General features: G+C 44.5%; 1 protein-coding gene across 1 annotated transcript in view; it reads right to left on the bottom strand.

The window, feature by feature from the left end:
- The window catches only part of cacna1g (calcium channel, voltage-dependent, T type, alpha 1G subunit), a 234,277-nt gene extending 217,312 nt beyond the window's left edge, over positions 1–16,965 (bottom strand). Inside the window, 2 exon segments of the mRNA XM_054599520.1 lie at positions 16,049–16,366; positions 16,886–16,965. Of these exon segments, the coding sequence (XP_054455495.1) occupies positions 16,049–16,356 (308 nt within the window). The 5' untranslated portion in view covers positions 16,357–16,366; positions 16,886–16,965.
- Between the last annotated feature and the right edge of the window lie 2,660 nt (positions 16,966–19,625).

The raw sequence follows: 19,625 nt of genomic DNA on the forward strand, positions 1-19,625 counted from the left end.
TTGCAGATTTCTGGCATATTCTGATGAGCTGTTTCTGCTGTGAGAGTGTTTGTGGTGGCTGGTGGGCTTTAAAGATATATATAGATACATTTTTTTATTACTTTGTCCAACTTCTTTTCATTACTTCTCGCTTCACGATTCAGTTACTAATCCAGCATGACTTCTTCGGAAGCAATAATGCTAAGCAGTAGTCACATACTGCAGTGTATAAAATGTAATGTGAATTATATTTAACAATATATACATACTTAAATTGCGTTGAGGTCATTATAAACCACTTAAAATCTCTCTAGGATGAACATGTATGAAGTAGGCCGTTTTCACAGCAGTCAGTTAATGGCAGTATAAAAAAAAATCAATAACAGGTGTTTTGAGAAAATGTGAGTCAACGTAACCACAAGAGGTCCTCCAGCATGCAGCCATTACTGGGCAACCCAAAAATATTATGCAGTTTGCTGTAGCAGAATGCAAGTTTAGCCGTGGACAGACAAATAGTTGCACTCACTCACTCACTCACCCACTCACAGATGCACGCACGCAAGCGTCAGATCGCATATTCCTCCTGGCGGAGATAATAATATTAATAATTGCTAAGTTTCATGTGAAAGAGGTCACTGGTAGTAATTGCTGATGGTAATATTAGCATCTTTCCGCTCAATGTTTGGTTTCACTGCCCACAAATGTACCACTGGTTCAGTTTCACAGAACTCATCGACCATATTCCCAGCCACTGCAGACAGCTGTTTCATACAAAACAGCACTGATGAAGCTACTGCACGGAACCTGCTTGGTTACCAAATGGCAGACGGACAAAGTTAGCAATTAGCTAGTTAACGTAGCAGAGCATTTAGCAGCTAAAGAGTCAAGTATTCAATAATAATTATAACTTAAAGAGATTGAAGGAGAGGGAATATATAATATTGCATATTTGGAGATTTTATTTCTGAAAAAGGTATCTCTCACATTGAAAGAACATGATTCTAAGATAAGTCTGTTACGCAGTTATGGCTGGAGCGCACTGAATGCCCCCCATCTCCCGGTCACCAAGTACAACTCTCATTTCATGGGGAATGTAACAGTTGATCAGATTATTATCGGGTGTTAATCACATGCACACAGATATTTTCAAAAAAAGTGGACCTCATTATGTGTATGTAGCCTGTATGTAAAACGGTGATATACGTAACCAGAGACGAAAAATAGAAAATATGTGGCTGTCTGCTAACAAACTTTGGGTTTTTAGTCAGTTTCGCTGCTCCAAATTAGCCACACAAAAAAAAAAGTTTTAAATCAGTTGTTGGTATGGTAAAGAAAATATTTCAATGCCCCTGCGCAGACATGCATAATCTACACAGGTGTTTGCACCTAAACTGGCTATTTAAACCTTTCCTCAGGACAGATTTGCTGCACTTGTTAGAACGGGACAACGTACATTAATTGAGTCGTTTTATGAAATATGCATATTTATTTTCTTGAGGTGGATGAGATGATTGATATCATGTCTGTATGTTAAATATGACGCTTACGTTATAGCCAGGGGACATTTGGTTTAGCTTAGCATAAAGACTGGAAACAGGGTTAAAACTAGCCTGGCTCTGCTGCCGCGTGTAACCAAATCCATCTCTATAGCTTTATAAAATGACCTTTTTGAAAGCTGAAAGTTTGACTCATCACAGCAGATAAAGCATAGGTGTAACTGATAACATAACTCTCGCCCTGTTCCACTTAAGTTTCAGAGTAAACGATACCAGTGACCCAGCGCGCTCAAGACCAGTTCCCTGAAACTGCAACCTAAATAAGGTCAGCCACAATCAGTGTCATTAGTTACACCTGTTATTTTCATGCACTGTCACCGAACTCCGGTCTCAGTACAAGAAAAACTTTGTTCATATTTTTAGATGATGCAAACTACAAATAATACTAAAATAACATAAAAATCCATGTCCCATTTTTTTCAATCAATACCCACATCAAATTCACTTAACAATGGGATGAAGCACAGCTGCTGTGGAGCCCCTTCATAAGGGTGACTCTATCATCAGGTGCTAATGCACTGAACTGTGACATTGCTCTATTTGTCAGTCTAAAAGACTACACCTGTTTCACCTGACCCCGTAACCGCCTCTAAGTCTGGTAAGCCTCGGACTCGTGGGACTTGATCCCGTTCCCTCCTCAACTGATCCCGGAGCAGGTGTAGCAGTATAACAAGGATGCTGAGGCTCGGCACTTTCACAAAACGATGTGATCTGATTCCGGAGCAGCCACTATCACGCAGTCAGCCCCCTGGGACATTAAGCTCTAATGGCTGCGAAACTGTAAATGTCACAGTGATTTGGGCCAAGCGCAGAGAGGAGAGAGCCCAATAGTGTCTGTGTGTATGTGTGTGTATGTGTTCACGTGTGTGTGTGTGTGTGTGTGTGTGTGTGTTAGTCATGTCAGAGCCACTGCCTGAGCAACACGGATCGCAGGGAAGGGGCACTGAGGTGAGGCGGAGTGATTACAAAAGACCTCGACTGACAGTGGATTTTAAAGGCAGATATAACACCGATAGTTTGGAGCAGGATAAAGCCCAATAACTGTTGAACTGAACATCTCAGTCAAAGTAATAATACAGAAATAAATAAATCTGTAACTGAACATCAAACTAACCATACAAAGAGTATTATTATTTATTGAATTGCCGGCTACTTTAAACCTACATTTTCTAACCATATTGCCAGAAAGAATCATGTGTTGAAGGTTTTTGGAGATTTTATTTCTGAAAAAAGTATCCCTCACATTGAAAGAACATGATTCTAAGATAAGTCTGTTACGCAGTTATGGCTGGAGCGCACTGAATGCCCCCCATCTCCCGGTCACCAAGTACAACTCTCATTTCATGGGGAATGTAACAGTTGATCAGATTATTATCGGGTGTTAATCACATGCACACAGATATTTTCAGAAAAAGTGGACCTCATTATGTGTGTGTAGCCTGTATGTAAAACGGTGATATACGTAACCATGTGACTCGTGGATTCCACGCAGCCATCGAGCACAGTTCCACCGATACGACGCTGTGTAAAACCTATTCCTATCTGCTCGGACCTCTAAATAGCAGTACTACAACAGTAAATGTGCAGACATCACACACACACACACACACACACATGCAGACTTTCCCATACATTAGCTGCACACAAGCCAACAGCACACCCATATATGGCAAAAATACTGTACATTACATCTACACACTTAACCCACATTTGTACAGTAAAGCTTTGCATGCAAGGTCTGCGGGTCTCCTATTTTTGTCGTAAGCGTTCCGTTCTCAAACAGCACATACAGGCAGATACGTATTTAATGTATATATTGTTTTAATGTTGGAGTATTTTAGCTCATTAGTCTTAATATTTATTTCAAAAAATATAAGATTCCGACTCGCATTTCATTTCCAACATTACATCATTTTCAGGTTATATTTGTGCTTATTCTCACATTTACAAATCATATGTTTCACTTTGAGCAAAACCGGAAAAAAACACTTTTTTGTTATGAGGACTGTTACAAAGTCTGATATACAGAGGTAGCATTAGCGGGCAGTCAGTTGCAATGACCGAGCATTGACTGGTGCACACACACACACACACACACACACAGGACCCACGTGCTCATCAATACATGGTCATGCCTCTCAAACCAATGCCTTCTTCCTTCTGGAGGAAGTTTCTTAATTACACACACCAACGGGGGGATTAGAAACAACAGACGTCCATAATGAGCGAGAAAGCACAAACACACATGGTAATACACACCAACACACACACACACATGTCCCCTCTGGTGGTCAGCCCCACTGTGCGGACATGGCTGGTCAAGTTCATTAGCTTTCACTCAGCCTCTGCTGTATTAATTGGAACAAAGAAGGCTTCCTGCACATGATACGCCCCACAGTGCAGCAAGCTTCGGGGCAGACTGCGGAGCCAGAGCGCTAATTGAGTGAATCACTATCATGGAATGTGCTGATATAATCTGCCGTGTGATATATTGCCTTAACGTTAAAGCCACAGTCAGTAGCTTAAATAAAAACTAACTGTTTGTAATGAAAGCAGTTCATTAGATAGATAACGTGTGAAGACAAATCCGGTTCCTCCGCCTCCTTTTAGTGCTCCCGCTGGCGAGATGCCACCACGCTAAAATAAAAACAACCAATCAGAGTCAAGGAGTCTCTACAGCAGCTGTCAATCAATGGTTGCAGAACGCACTCACAAACTCTGATAAAACTGTCAAACTAGGCAGGGCCAATCAAATGTGAATCAAGTATGCTAAAATATGTTACTGAAAACATGAGATGCAAAAAAAAAAAAAAAAGCAATCCAGTAGCAGAATCTTGATTGGTATTTATGATCATTAGTTCCTAGTTTGAGAGTTTGACAGGAATTTACGAGATTGACGAGGAGGGAATAGAGAGTTGGGTTAGAGAGTCCTCAACTCTGATTGGTTGTTTTTCTTTGAAACCTTGAATATTCCATTAGTAGCACTAAAAGGAGACAGAGGAGCATCAGCTGTATATCTACAGTCAGGATATAGTGACAGATTTAACAAATATGCCAAAGAGTTATTTTCTTTTTTATTAAAGTTGCCGAGATGTCGCTTTAATGTGAGGGATTTATTAAGGCAACATGTAGCTGAACAAGGCTATGGATAGGACACATATGCACACAGATGCAGAGACACACACACACACACACATGCGCGCGCAATCTCGTGCACTGGCGGGCTGAGAGGCCAACCGACCTATCATGACTCTTATATAAGCTTCCCACCCCAAGAGGTATTTATATCCCTCGTTTGTTATCTATAATAAGACATCTCCCGCTTTTTTTTTGCTCTCGCTCTTTTCACCAGACTCCCCGGTCCTGCTGCGGGAAAATCCTGATTAGTGTCCTGATGACTTGACAGAGAGCGATAGAGATCGAGATACAGAGACAGAGAGAGGGGAGGAGGGGGGGAGACAAAAGTGGCAAGAAAGATGTGCTCCTGTGTGCGTGAATTGTTGAAAATGCCAGCAATTCCTCAGCGGGCTGATTTGACAGCCGACCGATTGGGCGCTCTACATGTTTGTCCCTTGAGAAGTGTGTGTGTGTGTGTGTGTGGTGTTGGTTACTGAGATAAGGGAAGCGGTCAGATCTAATGTGTGTCAACGCCACCTGAGTCCCCCGGTTAGTAACAGGGTCTAAAAAGAGCACTTCTGTCAGACATGGCATCCCCTCCTGTGCTGTTAAACTACGTATTAATCTCTCTAAGGGGAGAAAAAAAAAACTTGAAAGAAGGAGATGTAGTTATCACATGAAGTATGTGCAAAGGGTGGAGCAGGAATGTGTAGCAAAGAAAAAGCCAGACAAGATAGGAAAGTGTGACTGATTCCCCTTGTCCTTCTAGCTTGTTGTGAGAAAGAGGAAGAAGGGCCAGCACTTTAGGAAGCCTAAGAAGGAATATGTCTGGAAATACTGAAGTATGTGGACGGATAGAGAGAAGCAGAAGAAGAGAAAGGGAAAAGGTGAAGCAAAGTGAGTAAGCAGAGAGGTGGAGGAAAAAGGAGAGAGACTGAGGTATTGGCTATGACGTGACACCGTTTAAAGATAACTCCATTCAGCCGTCCAATGAGATTTTGCTGTGTAAGAGTAAATGTATAGCTTGCCTACCCCCCCTTCTGTTGCCAGCCAGTGCAGCAAAGCTCGAGTCTTCTACAATACCCTAATGAGAAAAAGCTGGTAGGAAAATCCTGGACTGAGTCCTACATAAACTTACAGCCATCTCACGGAACAGCCCGAGAAGGGGGGGCTGAGGGAAGAAGGAAGAAGGAAAAGAAAGAAGAAGAAAAAACCAAAAACTGAAAGAGAGCGAAAATAAAACAAATTTAGAAAGGCCATCTCCTCATTCCTTTCGGTACACCATGTATGTGTGCAGACTGTATAGAAGGTGACATATAAAAGGGAAGCACCTCTGTTTGTTTCCAGGACTAAACTTGAGATCTCTGTACTATTTTCTAACGTTTTAGCATTGAGTGAAAGCAGGCGATATGTCTTTTCAAAATGTTGACCTTTTAGAAATTAAAATATCTTAAAATGTTTTATTTAGGGTCTGTGTATTTATTGATAACACTATTTCAACAATTGTAGCTGTAAATTGTAGCCTACCAACTTAATTTTACATGGAAGAATAAAAAAGTATTTTTATTAAGCCAACCGACCGACTAACCTGCCAACCACTAAAACACCTACACAACCACTCAGGAGCAAATTATCCAACCAGTCAACCACCCCACAAACCATTAAGACAATCAGCAAATTAAATACCAAACAGGTCAACACACCAATCTACCATCCAATCGGCCAACCACACCACCAACCAATGGACCAATCAAATATCCAACCAGTAAATCCACTATTCTACCAATCAACCAAGAAACCACCCAATTAAATCACCTAACCATCCAATTAGTCAAACAACTAAATAAACCAGCCAACAACCCTACCAACCAATCAAATACCCATCCAGTCAGAATACCAATCTACCAACTAGGCCAACACCCAACCATTCAGTCAACAGTCACCTACCAGTCAACCAACTAACCAACCAACCACCCTGCCAACCAGTGGTATATCACCCAGTCACCTTCCCAACCAGTCAACCTACATTTCTACTTACCAGAACATCTAACCACCCAGCCAGTCCACCACCTAACTAGTCAACCAACCACCAAACCAAACAGTCGACCATCAAAGCATCCAACCCATTAACCAAACCAATCATCTAACCAGACAGCCGTTCTGGATAATTAACTCCAGATGACAGTGACAGAATTGTTTTGCTTTTTTTTCCTTTCCCCCCTGACATCTTAATCATGGTTTTCTGAAGTAGAAGTCATTAACTGCTGGGTTTTATGTGCACTAATTGATCTCCCCGTACAAATAATTGATTGAAAATCAGGGACAAATTAGCTGTCTGGAGACAAACACGCACATGTGACTTGAGCATCTCAAAGCGTAGACAATATGGGAGGGGAGATGATGTAGGTGGAGGCGTCAAACGAAGAATATGAGCGGGTGAGACACACACTTTAAAGTGAATTTTACACATAAGACTTTGTGAAGACGGCAGATCTGCAAAAGTCCAGCCCCTCCATCCCTCCCCGGTATGCTTCACCACCTCCTGTTATCGGACCCCTCCACCGCTCCTCCTTTCTCTCTTTTTCCTCCATTGGGGAGATAGCCTGTGTTTTATTTATTTTACAGGATTCACATTAATTTGTTAACTAGGCCACGGGAGTCATGGGGGGTGGAAGAGCACAACAGGGTCTGTCAAGAGAAACGAACACCACAAAATACGAGTGGGTAAAAGTTGCTGCCTCACCCACAATCAGAGAGTGGAACACAACACACACACACACACACACACACACACAAAAAGGAATATCGGAGAAAAAAATGACTTTCACTCATTTTTACCAAGTTGAAGCACACGCTTACATACAACAGGCACCCACAAATCCATCAATGATCAAAATCGGAGCAAAAAGCTGATTTAGAAAACACCTAAGTGACACACACACACACACACACACACACACACACACACACACACACACACACACACACACACACACACACACACACACACACACACACACACACACACAGACAGTGAGAGTGCTTCCTGCTGCAGTCTGGCATTCTACTGTACAGTTTGCGGTTTGCCCCCTGAATCACTGTGGTTTGAGTCTCACGGGTGTGTATCAGGTTAACCGGTCCTCTCCTACACACACACACACACACACACACACACACACACACACACACACACACACACACACACACACACACACACACACACACAAGACACACAGACACACACACAGACAGTTGCCAGGCCTGGCCCACAAACTCAGTCACTTTGGGCTCTTAAGTAACCGGGTTACTCTGAGAAACCAGGTTACGCAGGTAATAAGAGAACCCGCAATGGCTTCACCAGAGAGCGGCCATGAACCGCAGTGCTCCGGTGTGAATAAAAACAGGCAGTACTCATGCAATCTGTTCTCAGTGTTTAGATTAGGCTGCTAAGGCTTTCCACTGGATGTAAAAAAACCAGACAGGCAGACACCTCAGAGACACACTTGAGTACTTTGCAATGGATTATGTGATGTGTCTGGAGCACCGAGATGTTTTTTTCCTTCATCCGTCTTTCCGCGTTCATCTACAGTGAATACCAAAATACGTCCAGGTCTCAAAAAATAACAGCCAACCAGAATAAACATGGGACGGGTGGAATTACAAGTACAACGTCTCAAACGGGAGAGACCTGTTATAATGGTCATTCCCACAGCTCTCAATCCATCAGGAGAGTTTACGTCATACTTACTGCTGCTCCCGCTTTCTCTTTTTTAACACAAACACTAGTTTTAATTAATTCCAGCCTTTCCACTGCAACGTTCTTCCCCGAGCAACATCGAGCCATGAAAGCGCATGAAACTCAACACTTCCTGCAGCTTTTTTTTTTATGGTTATAAAACCTTCCAGTTAAAGTGTTGAGTTTCATTCAGTGAACAGGTGAGACACAATACAACAGGTACACATGATTCCTAATTTGGAACAGCCACAATTAGACAATAAAGGCTAATATGAGGACTTGTTCTCCATTAAGTTCGCCAATTATGGAAATAATAAAGCCCACTTTCAATTTTTCCAGTATTTGTTGCAAACTTAGTGGGCTGTGTTAGGTATGAATCCACCATTAAAGCACCATTTTGCACCATTTTCCTTGCAGAACGATATGCTTTCCTTCAGTTATGACATGTAAACATACGAGTGCGGTCGTTATGTGTTGGTCTTGTTTTTATTTATGTAGCTATAAAGGCTTTATAACTTTTGTACTTTAACTAAGCATAACGCCCAGATCTGTTTCCGCTCCATCTCTCGTGGACACTAGACTTTCAGTTCTGTTTTCTTCAGTCTTGAGTGCTGATGCAAAAAAATAAATCAATACATCCACGGTGAAAACTGAATGGTGCAGTGACGCAGAGAGACTCTACAGTGTTCCGAAAACATCGATACACCACAGGGTGCCTTCTGCACCAGTAGACCTATATTAAACCTTTGATTGGTTTCTATTGTGTGTGAGATTTCCATGAGGACAAATTCATTATTTCGGGCAACAACAGCGGTGGCAGCAATTTGCACCAAGATGCTAAACACGCATTTTTCCGTTTTTTTGGTTGGGCCCAAAAAATACACTTCTGCTGCTTGGGTAAAGTGTAATAATGTGTAAACTTTGTGTGCACCAAAGGAAAGGGATTTTCCCAGGGAAAAAAACCTACCACCAACACCAGGTGTGCAGAGAAGAAAATGTAAGTGCTTTAATGCGCTGACTATAGGTTGAAACTATAGTGTGGCAATCAGAAAAATAAGCAGCAGGCTGAGCACAAAGAAGGGGTTTCTTTGTGCTCAGTCTGTTTGCAGTTTAACAGCTTAAACAAAGCTCCTCATTAAGAACAGACCTCATACTGAGTCGTCTACTCACACCTTACTGCAGTTTGAGTTGGCCTCGCTCCCTTCCACAATCTCTCTCTCTCCCTCTCTCTCTCTCTCTCTCTCTCCTACCATAGCTTTTTGATTGTCACTCCTGTTATTCATCAATAATTGGCACTTTCAACGCGTCTGAATCACACATACTGTATAGTGTGTCGGGAGCGTTTCATTGCCAGGAGACTGATCTATCAGCTGGCGAATCTGTGTTTGGATTGAGTTCAACACATTATGCTGAAGGAGCCTTCACTTTTTCTTCAAACACCCGTGGTGCACCCGGGAGCGCGTACACAACAGATGCTAGTTGGATTTCAGCTCGAGCGGTGGGGCCACACGATATGGACAACGAAACAACGCCGCCGGTAAATACTGCAGCTGATATTTGGATTTGGACGCTTCCTTCAGCCGAAGCCAAGAGCAAGAGCCTCGGCGATAAATCTCTGCTAACTAGCATTAAGTTCTGAATGTAACAAAGATTTTCTAGCACGATAACAAAGCCCGACGCCCACACACACACACACGCCCACGTGAATGCCAGCAAGAGTCTGTGCTCTCAATGTTTTGGACCATAGCTGTGCTTTCATTAGTGTTGCGCTGACAGTTAGGTATGATTTATTTATTTTTTTTACCACTTTTTTTCCATCTTAAAAGGTAATAGAGAGCGGGGTGAGACAGAAATGTCCCTCTGACTGTCCAGAAGTTTAACTCATTTAACAGTGAGCTCACAGAAAGGTGCCATTGGATACATATTTGGTGTCAACATTTCCCCTCTTAATTGTCTCCTTCTGAGTGATTTCCTTCATTTCCCAGAATGCCTTTTGGTCATCCCAAAAGGATGCAACTGGGCATTTGAGCTCTGGGTTAAACATGTAGAAAGCAGGACGTAGGGCTGGGATACTGTTACCAGTACCCTTAAAGTGATACTGGTACCATCTGAATACTTCATGTGATCCTTTCTTTTCTTCTCCATTCTATACCTATAATGTGAATGGTAGCATTCAGTTGCGTAAAATGCCACCACCCACGCATTTATTTTCATCAGATAACACAGGAGTTTAGTTTAGCAATACTTTCGAACATTTTGGCGGCTCGCTTATCTTCACCACACCACAGAGAGCAAACGTTGTGGAGGCCAGTGGGCCAATCACAGGTCACAATTTTGTCTAGATCTGGGTAGATGAAGGATCAAATTTAGGTTTGGTTTGACTAGAAAAGTTTGGATACTACTTGTTACTGGGATATTTCAGTTGATACCTCAAATGCATCGCGTACCGATACCCAACACTAGGCAATAATAGAGTAAAAGGTTGGTGCATTGAATTCTGGTCTATTGAGTGTATAAGCACTACCTCTATATCTGCTTCTCCTGGTATGTATTTCAACCTGCATGTTGCATGATTAGTGGAAGATGTCTGTTGTAAGAAACAGCCTCGTTATTTGACTCTACTGACAGAATACTGATGATGACCATCAATGTTTTAGATATCTGCATAGTTTAATATGTTAATATTGATCAAATGACTTTGTGATTTAACTCTGACAGGAGATGGCCAAGGGAAATGAAGCTTGTGAGCACAGCTGATGAAAAGCACCAACTTTAATTCATACAAAACATATAATTACAATAGTTTTGAATTTACACCAGACCCTCTAGCAAACTTTCTGCTCAAACATTTTTCCAGCTGACTTGCTTACGGCCTCCAATTCCCCCGATTGGTCATCAGCTATAGTCCACCATCACATTCAGCGTGGACATAACTCCTCCAGCTGTGGGCGGCTGTGGCTCAGTGGAGAGCAGGGTCGTCCTCCAATCAGAGGATCGGCGGTTCAATCCCTGGCTCCGGCAGTCCATGCCGGTGTGTCCTTGGGCAAGACACTTAACCCCAAATTGCTCCCGCAGGCTGTTCCTGCGGTGTATGCATGTGTATGAATGTTAGTTAGGGTCCTGATGGGCAGGTGGCACCTTGCATGGTGGCTCCTGTCATCAGTGTATGAATGGGTGTGGTTGGGTGATTGATTGGTAATGTCAAAGCGCTTTGAGTGGTCGGAAGACTAGAAAAGCGCTATACAAGTACAATCAATTATTATTATTATTATTAGCTGACCCCCATCCATTTGGAGCGTCCAAATTGACATCAAAACGGGCTTTAAACATCTCAGCTAGGCGGCATAGGAGGGATTGTGTGCGCAGCTCTAAATATACACTTGGATACACATCCCTTGCAGCGAGCACTTTACATGCAAAATACATGCTCAAGTCACATCACATGCTCAGTGGGACACATGAATCATGGAAAAAAAAAGTACCCCCATTCCATCACACACACAGACACACACACACACACACACACACACACACACACACACACAGACACACACACAAAAAGGCCTTGCACGGTTAAGTAAATTAATACTTCATCAAACAGAATCCGTCAGTTCATGTTCATGTCAGCCTACCAGTGAATTAAAGAGAACATTCAGTTCATATACAGAATATGAAAAATGCACACAAACACGCACGCAATATGCATCTTTTAAAAATTTAGAAACATGAGCACACACACACACACACACACACACACACACACACCTATGACAGACATCCAGATAGAATTCGCAATGAGGATGAAACTCTCAAACTACAAGAAGTCGGAAAAGTCTGAAATTCTCCAAGGAGGGGTGAAAATATGAAAGTAAAGTTGATGGCTGGTATGGGCCTTCTTTTTCACCTCTTAAAAAATGTTCTCTGAAATCCCACTCCGATCTCCAACTGAGAGTCAGTTTTTATTTTTTTTCCTCATTTTTCTCCCCCCTTGCTCTCTTTTTTTATTTTTCCTTCTTCTACGCCTGTTTTTGGAGGCCGTCAGAGACACACACACACACACACACACACACACACACACACACACACACACACACACACACACACACACACACACACACACACACACACACACACACACACACACACACACACACACACACACACACACACACCTCCAGCCAACTTGAGGCTTTTAAGTAAAAAAGAAGCGAGGGGGGGGGGGGGGGCAGACGAGGACGAAGAGGAGGAGGAGGAGGAGGAGAGGGGGTGAGTGAAGAATATGCGACGGGGAAAGGCAGGAGACATTTTCTGCTGATTAAGTAAGCGTTTGCTTCGGCTTCCATTATTTGACAGACTCATCAGAGCAAGGAGCAACAAATGTGAAAACCTGCCTCGCTGATATGCAGAGCAGGAGAGCGAAACAGAAGAAAAAAAGAAGAAAATAATAAAGAATCGGTAGCATAATTCGCCCAAAATCCCTCCAGTCCCTTGAGTGCGAGCTGTTCTCGGGCCTTCCAATGCGGCTTTTTCAGCGCGATGACAAAACACCTAGCCCGGCCAGGTGTCCTCCCTCCGCTGATCTGGGGCCGTGTAATCCTCGGCTTAAATCAGTTGCGAGCAAAGGATAGAAAGCGCTGGACGCATTCCCAAAACCCCCTCCACCATCTCCTCCTCCTCCATTCGTCTTGGCACAACATCCAGCTCCCCCACCAGAGAGGAGACACCTACGGGAGTCCTGTGGAAGTGTGTGTGCTGCTTACACAACCTCAAACACGCACGCACACACACACACGTTGCATACAAAAGCTCTCACTCTCTTATCGTGCGCGGATTCTGCAGGAATCATTAGCAAAACCAGCTGAGGGGGATTTCGCACAGGCAATGTGCTGGGCAAAACATCACTCAGAGCGTTCACCCCAGGAGTCTTCAATTAAACCCTAAATACCTCAGCGAGTATCCAGGGGTCCTAATTACTTCAGACTGCTGAAAAAATGGCCGCGGGCCGCCTGAGGCCGAGGGGCCTACCGAGGATGTGCCTGTTTAGAATGGATTCTGGCCCCGAGATCAGTCGGGTGCTCCTGTTTTGTTGGTGTACTACAGCATCAGACAGATGGAGCCGTCTCCGTGCATCGGAGCCGAGGCAGAGCTGGGGTGTGCTGTGGATGTATTTATAGCAGGAGAAGAAGAGACTACTGCAGGAATAATTCTACAAGCAGACAGCAGAGACAGCGGCAGAAAAAAGGGCCACAAGTCAAGAGAGAAATTCAAAAATAAAGCAAGATATGTCTGCTCTCTGGACCCAAAGCACTAGTGTACACATAGATTCACACAAGAGTGCACACACACACACACACACACACACACACACACACACACACACACACACACACACACACACAGGGGCACACAGAGACGGATCGATCTTAGTAACGTTCATGCATTACCGAAGCAGTGACCTTTTCCTAAATCAGTACAAATAGACGCCACCTTGGGGACGCACACGCAAATACAGAACGGCTTTGTTGGAAATTACCCAGCATTCTCTTCAATACGTGCAAATCCTCATTCGAAATTCAAAAGCGTGGACTGTGAAACTTTGTGGAACAAATCTGTGCGAGACCTCAGAAACCAGTTTGACTTGAAAAAGAATCAGACGCCATCAAGAAAACCAAAAGAACTTGATCTCAGGTGAGGATCGAATTTAATGACTCCAGAATTGTCCAATTTCTGGGCTAACTATTGCACATTGAATCCAGACTAGGTCGCGCCCCCGCAACCGGCTTTGCAACGTGCTTGAATCTGTGCCAAAGGTCTGGGGTGGGTGATGCAATGGACTTCAGGTCAGCATTTATTATGCAGGGTGCATCCCAGCGTGCAAGCGAAACGCTTACAGAAGGCATCACTAAATGGGTTGACATGTTTTGCTATGGGAGTTTGAAAAACATCACAAGGAGGGGCTGTGATATTTTTGATTGGATCCCAAGTCAGGTTTTTGCAATGCAACAAGTACTAGATAGGCAGAAAATGAATCAGCTTCTTTACTTAATTCCAACTCATCAGTTGGAACGATTTTCTGCTTTTCACGTTTCTTATGCAATTGTATACTGAACCTCTTTGGGTTTGGGGGTCAATTTTATTTTATGTATGCATGTAGAAAGGTGCAAAATGATCGCATGAATACAGTATTCATTGTAAAGGTAGCTTCACTGTTCAACCTGGGAATTAAATACCCGAATAAGCAGAATATCACATGGGTTCCTAGTGGGGACCATGAAATGAAAATGTTTGAGAACCCCTTGACTTTGATAATAGTATCATGATCGCCTTTGCTCCCTGAGGAGCCACGAGGGACTCATGTGCCCCGGCTGCTAAAAACAAAACAAAAAAGAAAGTCTATTTGTAGGACCTTTTAAAGATTTGACATTTACAGACATGGAAATCAGATGTGGAGACTGAGGCAGAATAAAGAAAGGGAAAAGAAGGATGAAAGGAAAACAACAGAAGAACCAGAAGAGGGAACGGCGAGCACGGGTCCAGCATGGCGGAAAAGGTTCCTCTGGGAAGAGGAGGACAGGCTTACTTAGCATCTCAATCATAACGCTGACAAATGAGGAGAGAGGAGGGGAGCCCAAAGCAAGAGGCGAGGCAGAAGGGATGAATGGATGGATGAAGGGAGAGAGGTGAGGCGTGGGAGGCTGGCAGACAGGGGAGGAAGGAGCTGAGGTAATCCGAATGACATTAACACACACACACACACACACACACACACACACACACACACACACACACACACACACACACAGACACCACGAGAACCTACGAGAAGAAACAAAGGCTGAAACCACCAGAGCAGAGCAGTGTCAGCCAAAAGAACACACTCACATCCACCCACCAAAAAACCACACACACACACACACACACACACACACACACACACACACACACACACACACACACACACACACACACACACACACACACACACACACACACCAAGAGAGCAAGACGGACATTGAGAGACAGAAAAAGAGTCTCCCTCGTCTCCTTTCTCCCCCAGCCTCTCCTTCTCCCCTCCTTTACAGAGAACTGAATCAGTGCTGGTCTGTACGCTTATGAATCAATAACACACGTCAGTGGCAAGAGTGATTCAATAAGGCTCTGAGAACTAAAAAAAAAAAAAAGACATACACCCAGAAAGGAGAGAAACGCATCCCCTCAATAAACAGACACAACCAGGCGTGTGTAAATAACACACCCAGGCCCAGGCCCAACCTGTCACATTTTGGTTATGAATAATCGATCTGGGGGCGAATACTGGCTCAGAGGAATCAGAGCGTAACGTGGGAACAGTGACTGCAGCTCCAATGGGACAAATACACTCACTGGTAGTCACACAGACACACCTCAGATCAGGCCATGTTGTTCATATTAGGTTGTTCACTGGATGCACTCAATGGGGAAAGTAGATCAATACACACCTTGATATATGCCAACATCTGTTTAGTGCTCAATGACTCCAAGTCTTACAAGAAGTCAATAACCCCTTGAGGTCAACTGGAAAAGCAGCTAAGCCCAGCAGGTGTTTTTTTTTTTTCCTTACCTGCCACAGGTGGGAGGGTGGGACTCCTATCTGGAACAACTACAGAGTACAAAAGGATATGGGCTGCAGACCATCTTGAGGCACCAGCTGCGGGGCCTCGTGGTTTGTTTCATGTAGAAGAAGACCACGGGGGCCATGGCGGGGAAGGGCAGGCTGCTGTCGCCGCACGCCGACGCCTCCTCCCCGGTGGTGGAGACCCCGTCGGCCGCCAGGGACGCCGGGGTCTCCGCCACCGCCTCGCAGCGCTCCCTCGCTCCTCCGGCGCCGGACAGGTCGTTGAGCCGGATGAAAGTCCTCGGGAGAGAGGAGCGAGCCTCCGAGCCCCTGGCGTCGGGGATCCTGGAGATATTCCCCCCATCCTCGGCCATCGTTCACCTCCTGCGGGCAATACAGGCGATCATCATCACACACGTATGAGTCAGTGAAGGCAGCAGCATCGCGTACGAGGCTCAAGAAAAAAAACCTGTGCATTTAAATCCGATTCTAAAGCTGTCAACTTTTGCATGTGGTGAAAAATAAAAACACATATGAACTTAAAATAAATCTAATAAGAAGGAGCAACAGTGGAGTGGTGGAGGAGGATATGCACACCAATCCATCGCAAAACAATGTTTGTAAAAGAATGAATATGATACAAAGCTGGGGTTTTTTTATGGATACGCTTCGCCAAAGTATACATTTGCTGACATAAGCTGTTAATTAACAAATAGCTCCTAATGAGCCCCCCCAATTGTAAGAGCCTCGCATTCCTTTTCACCCGAAACAAAATCTCTCTCTCATCAGGAACAATAAGGTTCTCTCATAACTCATAACTCATAACTCCATCCATCAGCTACCAGCAGCACATTCATCACAGAGTGGTTTGCAGCAGTCAGTGTTTTCAGAGAGCATCATTACCTGTGATGGACTCGCTGGATGTCCGGTCTCCGGTGTCCAAGCCTCTCCGGGGGGGCCTCACCTCAACACTTCACAACCATCCGCAGGTAGATTATTATTTTATTTTTTTTCTTCTTAAGATGTGTGTGTCAGCTTCTGCAGCGTTCAGCCTCAGGTTCAATATAACAAAACTTCTTTATGGTTCCCTCCTCCACAGAGCTGATGGACAAACCCCCCCCCCCCCCCCCCCACCCACCCCCCAAAAAAAGGTATAATAATATAAATCAGTGAGGTGTTCGTTTCTCCGCGTTCTCCTCCGTTTCCCCCACTTCAACCATGTAAGGATCCAGTACTTCCCGTCGCATCCACAGGCGGTTTTGAGTTTAGTTTTTTTTTTTAAAGAGCCATGGAGATGCTGCCGCGCATCCTGGCACACACAGGCGTCAAAGAGGCGTCAAAGAGGCAAGAGGCGTCAAAGAGGCAAACCTGTCACTAGCTCCTCGAGGCTCTCACGAGCACCAGCCCTCTCTCTCGGGCGCTCCTGCTCTCGCTCTGGTCTCCTCCGGACTGTGTCGGAGCGGCTCCGTCCATCGGCTCACACAGCTGGATGGAGGGCTTCCTTAACTTCTCTCCATCACCCGCCCCCGTGGAGCGCACACTCTGCACCAATCACAGCGCGGCCTGACTCGGAGCTCGCTCGTGATTGGCTGAGCTGGACGCCAAGTCTAACTTGTGCTGCGAGGAGGAGGAAGGAAACAGCTGGAATCTTATTGTCGACTGCCAGCCAATGAGAAGCGAGGGAGCGAGGCACCTAGCAGCAGTGGCTTTTTGATTGGTGCAGAGCTTAATTATGGGGATTCTTAAGGGGGGAGGAGTTGCCACAGGGTTCAAAGTGACTCCTCATACATAGGGATGTATTTACCGCGCTGAAGATGAAGAACACAGAGATTCCAGTTAGACCACAGACATAAAAAAATATATATCGTTAAGGTCTACTTTACTACTGTCTATATAATAGAGCAGAATATGAATTCGGCAGTCATAACTTGCCCACCGGTGCAAAATATCTGGTAGGTTAAATCACCATCAATTTAAACTATCCCACAGTGTACAAAGGGGGCCCCCAGGAGGCCCCAAGGAGCCCCCCCAAGCCCCGCCCAGGAGCACCCATCCAACTAGCTGAGAAAGAACGGTTAGTAATAAAAAAAAACAATGCAAAAAACGGAATATTAATCATTCTTTTTGACACGTAATAATAATGATGTTTGTTTTTTTTTCCTCGTTTCGGTTGGCAGATTTGGGGACCCCAGGCCCGGGAGGAGTCCTCTGGCATGTATGCTGGTCTGGTGGCCACTAGGGGAAGATGTTTCCCCAGGCTTTTATGCCTCAAACACACACACACACAACAAACACCCCCCCCCCCCCCACACACACACACACACACACTCACACACTGTAAACTCTCTTGCCGAGTACCTGCAGCTGCTTTTGGGAATACAGCCTGAGGCAGAGCAAATAGTTGTGCTCTGTAGTTTATTAATTGACAGCGTCTCTTAATTGCAATGCTGTCCCCTGTTGCACCTCTATCTTCTATATGTTAAGGTTTCTACAAGCCCGGCGCACATACACACTGTGGTTTCAGGGCATCAGTCGCTACATAACAGCGCCATACTCTATTTTCATTACAGTGTATGATCATCGATCGGAGAGCAGGAGCAAATCGATGACGGGAACCAATTTCAGATTACCAGAATTTTCAGAGCGTCCGTCTCGGCTATGGAGCTTATGTTCAGAAGCAGATATTAATCACCTGGGCTGTTTACACGTGTAGCTCACTGTGAAAAGCATGAAGACTGAGAGAATCACACGTGCACACATGACCTGATTTAAAAAAAAAGTGAGAGCGCGACTCCTTACAGCGCCTGTCAATACACCTTGTTTGGACTGATTACTTAATTGTGTACTCCCTTAACAGAGTACCAATGAAAACATATCGACCCGGCAGTGCTTGTACCTGTTAGGTGGGATTGAGGCAATGTTCTGAATACATAAGAGGAAAAAGTAGAACACAATTAAGACCTGGTCCTGGGTGGAGGCCACCAAAAAACAAAAAAAACATTCATTAATAATAAGCAATACAATTATTCATCTATTATTCATGGGATGGAATAAAGAGTTGGCGATTCAACACTGTGAACTGTGAATGCCCATGAACACTTCCCCAGGCGAGTGCTTATGAGTGGTTGATGAACGATGTTTTGCTAGTGCCGGCCAGTTCGAGCTAAGATTCCAATTCATCAGAGTGAGTGATCTCTGCTCTCCCGGGGGGGAACTTTCCCTCGTGGTTTCTCTGCGGTCCGACTGACCAGCGGCACTGTTTGCACAGACACAGGGCTCACACATTACAGCCGACTGTGATGACGGGCCTCACTGACAGAGAAAGAAAACGGTGACTTGAGTGGACAGAAGGCTCCAATCCGTACCCTAAGCATTAGGAAGACCTCTGGTCCACAGGGAATGTGTGTGCCTGAGGGAAGTACGGACATGGATAGCCAGCCTGCCATACAATTTGATCATTTACAGTTCCCTGAGGACGATCTCTAATGATTTTTGACCTTTTGTCTTCCCAAACATTCCCAAACAGGCAAACATTTCTCCTTGAACAACACTTTGGTCCCTGAAGGAGTCAGATTGGCTGGGCATCCCTGAAATGTCAAATGTTCATAGTCCCCACAGGATGCATCTTAACCTTTATGGTGAA

The sequence above is a fragment of the Anoplopoma fimbria genome, chromosome 5 (genome assembly GCF_027596085.1).
Source record: "Anoplopoma fimbria isolate UVic2021 breed Golden Eagle Sablefish chromosome 5, Afim_UVic_2022, whole genome shotgun sequence".
In the NCBI taxonomy this organism is placed as follows: Eukaryota; Metazoa; Chordata; class Actinopteri; order Perciformes; family Anoplopomatidae; genus Anoplopoma; species Anoplopoma fimbria.